The sequence below is a fragment of the Nerophis lumbriciformis genome, linkage group LG22 (genome assembly GCF_033978685.3).
Source record: "Nerophis lumbriciformis linkage group LG22, RoL_Nlum_v2.1, whole genome shotgun sequence".
Taxonomy (NCBI): domain Eukaryota; kingdom Metazoa; phylum Chordata; class Actinopteri; order Syngnathiformes; family Syngnathidae; genus Nerophis; species Nerophis lumbriciformis.
This window is the reverse complement of record NC_084569.2, coordinates 6,238,201-6,252,458: the sequence shown is the minus strand read 5'-3', so window position 1 is coordinate 6,252,458 and position 14,258 is coordinate 6,238,201. Positions and strand designations below refer to the sequence as shown.

Below are 14,258 nucleotides of genomic sequence, written 5' to 3'. Positions count from 1 at the left end.
CCTCCTTTCTGTCCAATACCACATGAAAGTGGTTGGTTTTTGGCATCTTATTTGTCCAGCTTCCGTACTCCTTTGTATACACTTTACAAGAAATACATTGTCGGCAAACTCCGTAGCTTGCTAGCTTGTGCACGCCAGCTTTCTGAGACTCTTGTTTTGTTAGCGCAACTGTGCAACTGTGCAGTCGGTCTTTGGAGTTTTGACGACAGGTACGGCGCCAGTCTGTTGAAATAATGTGTTTCTCGCCTTCCAGTCGGTAATTTTAAGGAGCTGGCAGCAGCCAGCGTCATCTCAGAAGACCCTCGTGTGCCGTGAATGTCAATCAAGTGACGAAAGTGACGTCATAGTGAAGATTTATGATCGCTCATTTTTAGGACTATTTTTTTAATGCCTGGCTGGTGATCGACTGACACACCCTCCGAGATCGACCGGTAGCTCGCGATCGACGTAATGAGCACCCCTGGCCTAGAGGCTGTAAATGCTGCCAAAGGTGCATAAACGAAGTATTGAGCAAAGACTAAGAATACCTAAGTACATGTGATATTTTACTTTAAATTCTAAACACCTATTCACGTTGACATTACGTGTAGAATTTTGAGGACACAAATTGATGTATTACATTTTGGAATTACGCTATAATATAAGAAAATGTGGGAAAAGTGCTGTGAATACTTTCTGGATGCACTATATGGACAATTTAAAGTATCCAATTAACCTAACATGCATATTTTTGTAATGTGGATGGAAGCCGGAGTACCCAGAGATTTGAACCCAAATCTTCTGACAGTGTGGCCTACATGCTAACCACTTAAGCTTCATACACTTAGTGTTACATAACACAGAAATGTGGTTTTCATTGCGCAAGATAGCATGTTCTTGTGAGTGGTGACAAGTGATACATCCACACAAAGCCATCTTTTCTGACATGAACATTCCAACAATATAGACTGTTGTAAGAGCTTTGTGAGGGTGCGTTCAGGAGCATGTGTTGAACGAAGACTGCATTACTTACATGTCGTTTCTCCGTGTCTATGCCCGGCTGACCCTGCAGACAGGACGCCAGCTTCTTGTGCGTGTTGTGCGACATCAAGCGCACCAGCTCCATGCGCCTCTCGATCTGAGTGGGAACACAACACACACATTAACACCCTGCTGTGTTTAAACAGCTTCACCCTCTTGAACACTGTCCAGGAAGCAGGTGGAGGCTCCAAATGTAAACGTTGTTCTCCAATGCACGTCCGTCTGTCGACTTTCCATTGAGTTTTGTTTTTGTTGACAGATGAGGAATGTCAACGAGTGTGGTAATACGAGAGGAAGCGGATTGACGTATTTGATTGACGTATTTTATGAGAGCAGAACAAGTGAGTTTCAGTTCATTATTATTATTAGACCAAGTTCTAATTTCTACAACTCTTATTTTTTTGTGATAGAGTGATTGGAGCACGTGTCACAAAAAAACATTCATGAAGTTTGCTTCTTTTATGAATTTATTATGGGTCTACTGAAAATGTGAGCAAATGTGCTGGGTCAAAAGTATACATACAGCAATGTTAATATTTGCTTACATGTCCCTTGGCAAGTTTACCTGCAATAAGGCACTTTTGGTAGCCATCCACAAGCTTCTGGTTGAATTTTTGACCACTCTTCTTGACGAAATTGGTGCAGTTCAGCTAAATTTGTTGTTTTTCCTGACATGGACTTGTTTCTTCAGCATTGTCCAGTCAGGACTTTGGGAAGGCCATTCTAAAACCTTCATTCTAGCCTGATTTAGCCATTCCTTTACCACTTTTGACTTGTGTTTGGGGTCATTGTCTTGTTGGAACACCCAACTGCGCCCAAGACCGAACCTCCGGGCTGATGATTTTAGCTTGTCCTGAAGAATTTGGAGGTAATCCTCCTTTTTCCATTGTCCCATTTACTCTCTGTAAAGCACCAGTTCCATTGGCAGCAAAACAGGTCCAGAGCATAATACTACCACCACCATGCTTGACGGTAGGTTTGGTGTTCCTGGGATTGAAGGCCTCAGCCTTTTCTCCTCCAACCATATTGCTGGGTATTGTGGCCAAACAGCTACATTTTTGTTTCATCTGACATCACATGGACAAAGATAAGACCTTCTGGAGGAAAGTTCAGTGGTCAGATGTAACAAAAATTGAGCTGATTGGCCACAATACCGAGCAATAGACCCATAATAAATTCATAAAAGAAGCAAACTTCATGAATGTTTTTTGTGACCAACAAGTATGTGCTTCAGTCACTCTATCACAAAAAAATTAGAGTTGTAGAAATTATTGGAAACTCAAGACAGCCATGACATTATGTTCTTTACAAGTGTATGTAAACTTTTGACCACGACTGTATGTCTTGTCATACAGTATATTGTACACATACTTGTATAGTAGGGATATCCCGATTCGATACTTTGACAATAGATTATACAACCGAAAATATTTTATAGCAAGTAAATAAAATAAAACAATTATAAAGTTTATCTCATAACATTTAGAAAGTGCTATTATGTGTTTGTAAATCAGATAATGTATCACATTCGTGGTATTGTATGGGACTTGGGACATACTGTACATTTTTCTTTTAAATAAAGTGGCTAGTGCTCAGAAATTAAACAAACTACTATTGGCTCCCTTTTGAATCATTTAGGTTTTGCCCTCCAAGCCTTCTACTATTTAAAGATTAATTCCAGGAGTTTGTAAACATAGATGCAAACAACCAAAAAAAAATGTTGTATTAGAAGAAGACAAATATCGATTTAATCACTTCAGTATCATTTATATACTGATACTATACTAGGTATCAGACAAGGAAGGAGCACAATGGACATGATCTTTTGTCTGAAACAAGTGCAGGAAAAGTGTATTGAGCAGAACATGCCGCTCTATGTGGTCTTCATTGACTTCAGTAAAGCTTTCGACACGGTTTCAAGGCAAGGATTGTGGAAAGTTCTCAAGAAGTATGGATGTACAGACAAGTTTGTTGAGCTTATTGAGGCGCTTCATACGGACATGCAGGCAAATGTGGCACTGGGTGGATCTGTCTCGAAGGACTTCCCAGTCAGCAATGGAGTGAAGCAGGGCTGTGTTCTAGCACCAACCCTGTTCTCACTCTACCTATCAGCCATGCTCGAGGTTGCTTTCAAGGACACATCAAAAGGGGTCTACATCCGGACAAGAACAGATGCAGATCTGTTCAAGGTTGCTCACCTTCGAGCAAAGAGCAAGACAACAGTAAAGGTTGTGAGAGAATTGCTGTTTGCGGACGACAGTGCTATAGTTGCGCACAATTTAGAAGACATACAAGATCTTGTGAACAAGTTTGCAGCAACAGCTAGTCAGTTCAGTCTCAAAATAAACATCAAGAAGACGAAATGCTTGTACCAGCCACCCAAGTATGAGCCCACATCCTCCCTACCAGGGGAGGTCTGTGTCATGGGAGACCCACTTTTGCAATGCCGTACATTCAAGTACCTCGGAAGCACAGTGACAGAAAATGCCAAGCTTGATGATGAGATCAAACTGAGGATGGGGAGAGCGAGTGCTGTGTTTGGGAAATTAAGGGAAAGACTCTGGAACAACAGGCATGTCTCTATTTGCGTCAAGTGCAAGGTGTACAGAGCAACTGTGCTAGCTACACTTTTGTACGGTGCTGAAACTTGGACCCTCTACAGGTTGCAAGTCAGAAAACTTCACGCCTACATGATGCGCCACCTTCGGACCATCATGGACATCTCCTGGAGAGACAAAATCCCGAACACAGAGGTCCTAAGTCGTGCTGGACTGCCATCGATGGATGACATCTTAACCCAAACAAACCTGAGATGGGTCGGGCATGTAGAGAGAATGAGTCACGAGCGGCTCCCTCGGCATCTGCTCTACTCACAGCTGGAGGAAGGGAAACGAAACAGAGGGAGACCAAGGCTACGGTACAAGGACACCGTTAAACGGAATTTGAGGGAACTGAAGATCGACACTGCAACCTGGCAGCTGAAGGCAAAAGACCGGGCTGAGTGGAGGACTATGATCCGACCGAAATGAAACAGTCATTGTCGCGCCCGACAGACTGCTATGATGATGATACTAGGTATCAACAGTATCGACATCTGGATCGATCACCCTTACATATGTTGAAGGTTTAGCGGGACACGCACAATCCTGGAATTCATACAACTCCTACATTTGTGTTACAAGGATTTTGGAATTCTGTCTCCTTAAGTGTGCATCTCTTTTTTTTTCTTCTTTTTTTTTTAAAAAGGTATCTTTTACACGAGTAAAATCTTTAGCCATGTAAACACCAGGACACAGCTGCGGTAAAGATCTTCTAGGCTTGGCGGCTCATCACCGACCAGTTAAAAAAAACTGTCCGAACCTCTGATCTGACCCCATGATCTGACCTCACAACCATTTCTAAGATAATGTAAATGACAAAGTCAGCCGGTAACTAAAAATACTCAAAATGTGGCCAAAACTGAAGTAATAATAAAGAATAATCTCAGAAATTGTGCTGGATAATTTAACTAATATGTTGAATTGAAAAATCTCACAAATAAAACCAAGAATAAATACATTTAAGGCTACCCCCCCTAGGGATGTCCCGATCCAGGTTTTTACACTTTCGCTCCGATACCGATATTGTTTTTGCATTTCCGATCCGATACCGATACTGACCGATACCGATACTGACCGATACCGATACTGGCCTATCCGAGCATGTATTAAAGTTTAAAGTTATTTAGCCTACTTAGTTGTCAGAATCATGTTGAAAAGGGTTTTAGTACTCTTGATAACAACTAGCCAGCTGAATTAGGGGAGTTTGAATAATACACAATGGTTGGTAAAAAGAAACTGACCTGTTTATTCAAGGATAAACACAAAATAGACAAAATTATACATGACAAACAGAAATGACATCATTGAACTAGGGCTGGGCGATATGGCCTTTTTTTAATATTGCGATATTTTAAGGCCATATTGCGATACACGATATATATCTCGATATTTTGCCTTAGCCTTGAATGAACACTTGATGCATATAATCACAGCAGTATGATGATTCTATGTGTTTTGATTGAGACTTTTATTAGTAGGTTGTACAGTGAAGTACATATTCCGTACAATTGACCACTAAATGATAACACCCCAATAAGTTTTTCAACTTGTTTAAGTCGGGGTCCACTTAAATTGATTCATGATACAGATATATACTATCAGATATATACTATCATCATAATACAGTCATCACACAAGATAATCACATTGAATTATTTACATTATTTATAATCCAGGGTGTGGAGGGGGGCGCCGGATGTAAGTGTCAAAAAGACAGCCAAAAGAGTTTGATATGAGAATAAATCTAAAGTTAAAATATAGGGTAGAAATGCACCCATTTGCAGGAAATGTAGTCTTGATTTTCAAAATTTTCTTTCAAGGATTGCATGTCTACATTAAAACATTCTTCTTCATACTGCATTAATATATGCTACTTTTAAACTTTCATGCATAGAAGGAAATCACAACTAAAAAAATCACAAATTTTTTCATACGGTGTTGATGTGGAAATTTTTGCCTCGGCATTTTGATGGTGTGGGCCACACGCCCACACCATCAAAATGGGTGTGGCACCGAATGGAGATAAGCGTCTCGATAGACGTCACAATATTTGAACAATGATGACGAAAACTGTTTTCTCTGTCGTGTCCGTGCGTCGAAAATTGTTATGCGCTTATTTTTTTATTAGATTTTGTGCGTGGCATAGATTTGCTATGCGCAGAGGACGCTTAAACAGTGCGCAATTGCGCAGGCGAGCACCTTAGAGGGAGCGTTGCTCGCACGGCTGCGCTAGCATCACAGCTAACGTTAGCCATGCTGCTACCTCTCTTCTCGGGGAGGACGTATACGTATGTGAGGTATGAGATGACAGTAGGTGACGTATGTCGTGACAGTATGTGACGTGTGTAAGAAGGTGCACTTGCTGTCTGTGAGAGGGAGACACAGGAAAGAGTCAGAAGAGCCTGTCGTGTAATGCCAGCAGCTAAAAGCAACTGCGTGAGAATTCACAGATGTGTGGATGTGTTGAAGGTGTGCTGGAAAATGCGGAACGGAAATTAGGGAGCAGCAGAAAAGTGGAATGTATTATTTAAATCGGTGCGGACTTTTTTTTAAAACTGGATCTGGATCGGCATTTTCCCATGCCCTGCCGATACGCAATTTTTGGCAAATATCGACAGCCGATCCGATCCAAATATCGGATCCAAATATCGGATCGGGACATCCCTACTACCCCCCCCAAAAAAAACAGAAAGTACAATTGTGGAATAATGTTCTTAAAAATATAAATGGAATGTAAGGCCAATTAATATTATTGCTAGCACCTGTATGGGTCTACTATATCTAAGTCAAGACTACCTCGCAGTAACAAATCCATAACAGTCATTGTACTGTTGTTTTGAACCATACCATGTTTATTTCTTTAATCACAGCACATTGGAATTGTTTGTACAGCGCTTATAATAACAATATCACTAATACCTGGTTAATATTTAAGTCACGAAATGTAAATGGAGTATTTTTGACGGTTTTGGGATAGTTGTTATTTGGGTTTTATGGGCGGAATAGGGGACCTCCGCTGGCTGTAAGCGGACTTCTATTTACGAGTTATCATCTGAACTTATCTGAACAATATCCAGTGTTGTGGTATTTCAATTAACTTTGAATCCAGTGTGCTGTGGGGCCCTATTGTGGTGAATCACACCTGAGACATCATAAATTAATCAAGTCTTTAATGGACAGGTAAAAGTACACAATGTGATAAAGAACATTTGACAACAATCAATCTAGGCATCTAGATATCTGGTCTGGACACTCCTCACTCTTTTGCCTTCACCTTCATTGTCCATTCCTTTTTGGTGACTTTACATACTCTGGACCTAGACGTTGAGTCCGCGACATACATGGCGGACAATAGCTGCCAGTCCAAATGCATTCAATGTTTTCCGTAGTCTTCCCTCGACGGCCAGGTAATACAAAGTAGTAACAAATCCTTAATAGTCATTGTATTCTTATTTTAACCCATGCCATGTTTATTTCTTTAATCACAGCACATTGTGTTGTTTGTTTTTGTATTACATCCTACTAAATCATACTTGCCAACCTTGAGACCTCCGATTTCGGGAGGTGGTCGGGGGGGCGGGGGGCGTGGTTAAGATATATATATATATAAGAAATACTTGACTTTCAGTGAATTCTAGCTATATATATATATATATTTATTTATTTTTAGTTATATATATATATATATATATATATATATATATAAATAAATACATAAATAAAAGAAATACTTGAATTTCAGTGTTCATTTTAGTTAAGGGTTGAATTGTCCATCCTTGTTCTATTCTCTGTCACTATTTCAGAACACACACATTATACAAATATACATTATAAAATCAATAAGAAAACGGGAGCTCTAATTTGGGAGTCTGAATTAGGATCAGAAGTTCCTATATAAACATTGCGCACACACGTCGCCTTTTTGTATTGATTACTGCAGCTGTGCACTGGATTCATTCACAAATACAAACTACAACTCACAAACACTTTAGAGTTAGGCTCCACCATCAGAATGTGTACTTAAACTTATAAAGATCACATGGATATTATTCAGTGAGTTGATTCACCAAAACTAACCTGTTATACAGGAGGAAAAAGCACACAGGACGATTCAATTGTTCACAGACTGGTCGCGCTCATCAGAATGACAAGACACTTCCGGTCTGCAGGTGATAGCATTCAATTGGGAAGAAACGCCCTACTGCCCCCTACTGACCAATGTGAATACTGATAAATGTGTAATGACAGCTCTAAAAACGAATTCAAACCACAAAATAAAATAAATAAATCAACACAAAAATGTGACACATTATGGGTGGGTCACATATGCATGTACAGTAGATGGCAGCATTGTCCTGTTTAAAAGTGTCACAACATTGCTGTTTACGGCAGACGAACTGCTTTACGGTAGACGAAAACGTGACTGCTGTTGTTGTGTGTTGTTACCGCGCTGGGAGGACGTTAATGAAACTGCCTAACAATAAACCCACATAAGAAACCAAGAACTCGCCCTCGATCATTAGCTGTTTATGTTGTGGGAAAGCGGACGTGTGAACAGGCTGTCAACACGCCTCCAGCTCCGCCTGCATTTCGGGAGATTTTCGGGAGAAAATTTGTCCCGGGAGGTTTTCGGGAGAGGCGCTGAATTTCGGGAGTCTCCCGGAAAATCCGGAAGGGTTGGCAAGTATGTGCTAAATACCCCTGATATCAGCAGGCCCCGTCATGTGTATCTTTTTGAACTTTAATAAGCCCATCTGACAAAGATGGCATATCTGAGCGCACACTTCCTTTTCCTGTTTCAAAATAAACAGAGCAACTACGTGGGCGCCTCATTAGCTGCGGGATTCTCTCATCTTAATCTCTCATCTTTTTGCGAGGCTCTATAACTTGTCGTCTTCTCTCTCTGATGATGCCAAACCACAGCTGAACTTCCCCTGTCTGGAGCCAATTGATTATCTCACCAATTCACACAGGGAAGTATGTATTTCTCTTGAAGACTTGATTAAATCCAGACTAAGATCTAAAAAAAAAAAAATACAGTGGCCTGAGACTGCGGTGTTGGCGGGTCTGGATGCACGAGTGACCACATTGTCTGGTGCAGATTAGCGCGTTCAGAGTCCTCCATGAGAAACACGTACAATGTACAAAATGTCATGTCTGTGACTTTGTGCACAAACACATTTTAAATTGGACTCCAACCTAATTATCAGATCGGCAGTACAGGTGACTCAAGCTTTCAAAGACCTTGATTGATTGATTGAAACTTTTATTAGTAGATTGCACAGTACAGTACATATTCCGTACAATTGACCCTTAAATGGTAACACCCCAATAGGTTTTTCAACTTGTTTAAAGGGGAACATTATCACCAGACCTATGTAAGCGTCAATATATACCTTGATGTTGCAGAAAAAAGACCATATATTTTTTTAACCGATTTCCGAACTCTAAATGGGTGAATTTTGGTGAATTTTGGCGAATTAAACGCCTTTCTATTATTCGCTCTCGAAAACAAACGAAAAAACATCAATGGTATATTAAATAAAATGTAAATAAAAAACGTTATGCCTCTTTTCTATTTGCAGCACTCTGAGGTAAATATCAAAATTTACTTGGTGGGCGGGGTTTGGTGGTAGCAGGGGTGTATATTGTAGCGTCCCGGAAGAGTTAGTGCTGCAAGAGGTTCTGGGTATTTGTTCTGTTGTGTTTATGTTGTGTTACGGTGCGTGTTCTCCCGAAATGTGTTTGTCATTCTTATTTGGTGTGGGTTCACAGTGTGGCGCATATTTGTAACAGTGTTAAAGTTGTTTATACGGCCACCCTCAGTGTGACCTGTATGGCTGTTGACCAAATATGCATTGCATTTACTTATGTGTGTGTAAAAGCCGCATATATTATGTGACTGGGCCGGCACGCTGTTTGTAGAGGTTGTAGAGGACGTTGAAGGCAGTGCCTTTAAAGGGGAACATTATCACCAGACCTATGTAAGCGTCAATATATACCTTGATGTTGCAGAAAAAAGACCTTTTTTTTTTTTTTAACCGATTTCCGAACTCTAAATGGGTGAATTTTGGCGAATTAAACGCCTTTCTATTATTCGCTCTCGGAGCGATGACGTCATCGGGAAGCAATCCGCCATTTTCTCAAACACATTACAAACACAGAGTCAAATCAGCTCTGTTATTTTCCGTTTTTTCGACTGTTTTCCGTACCTTGGAGACATCATGCCTCGTCGGCGTGTTGTCGGAGGGTGTAACAACACGATCAGGGACGGATTCAAGTTGCACCAGTGGCCCAAAGATGCCAAAGTGGCAAGAAATTGGACGTTTGTTCCGCACACTTTACCGACGAAAGCTATGCTACGACAGAGATGGCAAGAATGTGTGGATATCCTGCGACACTCAAAGCAGATGCATTTCCAACTGGACTGGACAGCTTTCAGGAAAAGAGAGCGGATGAGGGTATGTCTACAGAATATATTAATTGATGAAAACTGGGCTGTCTGCACTCTCAAAGTGCATGTTGTTGCCAAATGTATTTCATATGCTGTAAACCTAGTTCATAGTTGTTAGTTTCCTTTAATGCCAAACAAACACATACCAATCGTTGGTTAGAAGGCGATCGCCGAATTCGTCCTCGCTTTCTCCCGTGTCGCTGGCTGTCATGTCGTTTTTGTCGGTTTCGCTTGCATACGGTTCAAACCGATATGGCTCAATAGCTTCAGTTTCTTCTTCAATTTCGTTTTCGCTACCTGCCTCCACACTACAACCATCCGTTTCAATACATGCGTAATCTGTTGAATCGCTTAAGCCGCTGAAATCCGAGTCTGAATCCGAGCTAATGTCGCTATAGCTTGCTGTTCTATGCGCCATGTTTGTTTGTATTGGCATCACTGTGTGACGTCACAGGAAAATGGACGGGTGTATATAATGATGGTCAAAATCAGGCACTTTGAAGCTTTTTTTTAGGGATATTGCGTGATGGGTAAAATTTTGAAAAAAACCTATACCTCCGAACCGAACCAAAACCCCCGTACCGAAACGGTTCAATACAAATACACGTACCGCTACACCCCTACTGTATAGTGATACAGTGATGTCACTATTATTCCCAAAATGTTAAGAGATTTTTCCCAACTCTCCCACTGAAGCAGAACACGTCCAAACAGGACCAATGCATCAGCCAGCGTAAAAACACTATGGAACAACAGATGGAAAAAGACTAAGACTTCTATGCCGTGGAAAGCAGAGCGTCAAATTTCACATTTTGGAGGCCTCTGGGAAGGGGTTTACAGGAGCATGCTGGAAAAAAAATGGTTTTATTTCTAATTGTTTGAGCGACTGGGACGGCGCTAAAAACAGATAAAGAAATAGATGACTCTTTAATAGCTGACTGATGAGGCAGTGATTCCGACGGTTGCATTCCTGACTGAAGGAATGTCCAACTCAGCAGCACAAAGCTCCTGACGTCAAAGAGGACAAGCAAAATGCCTCCTGTTCCCGAGAGGTTTACCGTCAAGTTAGCATAATTACTAGCCCGAACAAAAGTTGATCACCAACCATTGCTCCTCATCTCCCTTCTTGTCTGGATATGCTTGTTTTCTCAAAGTATTTTTTTTTTTCCCAAGCAGTGACGTCAGTCCCATCCCCCACTGACACACAAGCAGTGTGATTCTAAGATAGCAGAACATTGCCTGGATTCTCCTTCAGAGGAAAAACCACAAAGTCTCCTCCTGCTGCTGCCGCCAAACCCAAAATGAAAGAGTCGACATGATGGTGTAACTCAGCGTTTCTCAAAGTGTGGGGCGCGCCCCACTGGTGGGGAATAGAGACATGACAGGTGGGGCGCGAGGAACGGGAGGAAAATTCACTTAAAAAAAATTTTTTATTATTATATTCTTAGATTATCTTTTTTACTATGCTTTCATTTTCTCTTTTATTTGATTTATTATTGAACTTGATGCAAGTTATAACACTTTTATTTGATTTATTATTGAACTTGATGCAAGTTATAACACTTTTTTTTATTTATTATTGAACGTGATGCAAGTTATAACACTTTTAAATTTATTATTGAACTTGATGCAAGTTATAACACTTTTTTTGATTTATTATTGAACTTGATGCAAGTTATAACACTTTTAAATTTATTATTGAACTTGATGCAAGTTATAACACTTTTTTTTATGTATTATTGAACTTGATGCAAGTTATAACACTTTTATTTGATTTATTATTGAACTTGATGCAAGTTATAACACTTTTTTTGATTTATTATTGAACGTAATGCAAGTTACAACACTTTTTTTGATTTATTATTGAACTTGATGCAAGTTATAACACTTTTTTTAATTTATTATTGAACTTGATGCAAGTTATAACACTTTTTTTTATTTATTATTGAACTTGATGCAAGTTATAACACTTTTATTTGATTTATTATTGAACTTGATGCAAGTTATAACACTTTGATTTATTATTGAACTTGATGCAAGTTATAACACTTTTTTTGATTTATTATTGAACTTGATGCAAGTTATAACACTTTTGTTTTATTTATTATTGAACTTGATGCAAGTTATAACACTTTTTTTTATTTATTATTGAACCTGATGCAAGTTATAACACTTTTTTTGATTTATTATTGAACTTGATGCAAGTTATAACACTTTTTTTTATGTATTATTGAACTTGATGCAAGTTATAACACTTTTATTTGATTTATTATTGAACTTGATGCAAGTTATAACACTTTTTTTGATTTATTATTGAACGTAATGCAAGTTACAACACTTTTTTTGATTTATTATTGAACTTGATGCAAGTTATAACACTTTTTTTAATTTATTATTGAACTTGATGCAAGTTATAACACTTTTTTTTTTTTTATTATTGAACTTGATGCAAGTTATAACACTTTTATTTGATTTATTATTGAACTTGATGCAAGTTATAACACTTTGATTTATTATTGAACTTGATGCAAGTTATAACACTTTTTTTGATTTATTATTGAACTTGATGCAAGTTATAACACTTTTGTTTTATTTATTATTGAACTTGATGCAAGTTATAACACTTTTTTTTATTTATTATTGAACCTGATGCAAGTTATAACACTTTTTTTGATTTATTATTGAACTTGATGCAAGTTATAACACTTTTGTTTTATTTATTATTGAACTTGATGGAAGTTATTTTATTTATTATTGAACTTGATGCAAGTTGTACCACAGCTGCACAGTTATTTTATTTATCATTGAACTTGATGTTATTTTATGTTATTGAGTTTGAATGTATACAACTTGATGTTCAATAAATTTGAAAATGTTAAAGCTTGGCATTAGCGCTCTGTTGGGGCGATGGGGGCAGGTGGGGCTTGAAAACTCCCCCTTGTCCAAAGTGGGGGATGACAAAAAAAGTTTGAGAATCACTGGTGTAACTTAACGAGTCTTGCTTTGAGACTTGATGATGACTTTAGCAGACTTCGATGTTTGACTTAACAAGAATGACTGATGGGAGAATCTCTCTCTAAATAATCTGAAATCCTGTTTGCATGCTGGTGTTGCATTGAGTACAATAATGGAGCCTGGAGGATTTAGCCGTGCATGTAGCTCAACTTCCGACAGCTGTCCTTACTTCTTAGGTCACAATGGCCAATTTCTTTTTATGTTCATAAATGTAGTGTGTGCTTTTTCCGCCCCGAAATTGTTTTTGCTCATGACTAAGTATTGCAGTGTTTCCCACACATTCATTTATTTGTGGCGGCCCGCCACGAAAGAATTACGTCCGCCACAAATGGATTTTTCGGCTTTTGACTCGCTCGACCGCCCATAAAAGCAATGGGACTGTCTGTGAATGTTGCTTGTAGTTACACGTCCGGTGCAGTAGGTGGCGGTAGCCTACTATGCATTGTAACTACGCCAATAGCAAGAAGAAGAAGAAGAAGAAGAGGGACGGAAGGACGAACGGACGGACGGAATCAAAATACTCGCCGGTTACTTTTCATAATGATGGCGCTTCCTACGTTTCTACCTCAAACGTCCAAAAGCTGCTGAAAGCCTTGATCCAGGATGCCATGGGGAAAAAAACTTAAATGGTGCCTTTTGGCGACAGTTAGCAGCTTGGTGGCTCATAGTTGGCTAGCTAACGCTTGCTAGCGTGGTAGCATTGCTTCATTTGTACAGGTGTTATAGGTAGATAGTGGTGATGGGTCCGGCAACACCGATGCATCGGCGCATGCGTCGAGCTCATAGAGCGAAACCCTGTGTCGGTGCGCGTACCGCTTTTAGAAAGTCACGTGACCGATCATGAGCTGTTTTGGTCACGTGACCGATACGCCAACTGTCGCACTGACGCCTCCTCTGTGCCCTGTGAGCGTGTCTTTTCTACAGCCGGAGAAATAATAACTAAGAAGAGAAAGCGTCTAAAATTGAATACGTTGGAAATAAAAATGTGTAAAAAAAATTAAATAATAATTTCCAGGTCCACAAGCATCCTCATCCACAACACGTTCTCTTAGATTTCCATGTTATGATACATGTTCACATTATTTATTGACTGTGTCTAAAAAAGACAAAAAATATATTTTTATTTAAATGAAGTTATGAAATAATCCTAAATGAAATACAATGACTTG

At 39.4% G+C, this 14,258-nt stretch overlaps 1 protein-coding gene across 3 annotated transcripts in view; it reads right to left on the bottom strand.

Annotated features, from left to right (window-relative positions):
* arhgap17b (Rho GTPase activating protein 17b) overlaps nt 1-14,258 on the bottom strand; it is a 90,479-nt gene that overhangs the window by 45,496 nt on the left and 30,725 nt on the right. For all 3 annotated transcript variants that reach the window (XM_061974359.2, XM_061974361.2, XM_061974360.2), the window contains exon 3: nt 1,013-1,117. In XM_061974359.2, coding sequence (XP_061830343.1) covers nt 1,013-1,117 — 105 coding nt within the window. The remainder of the gene's footprint in view (nt 1-1,012; nt 1,118-14,258) is intronic.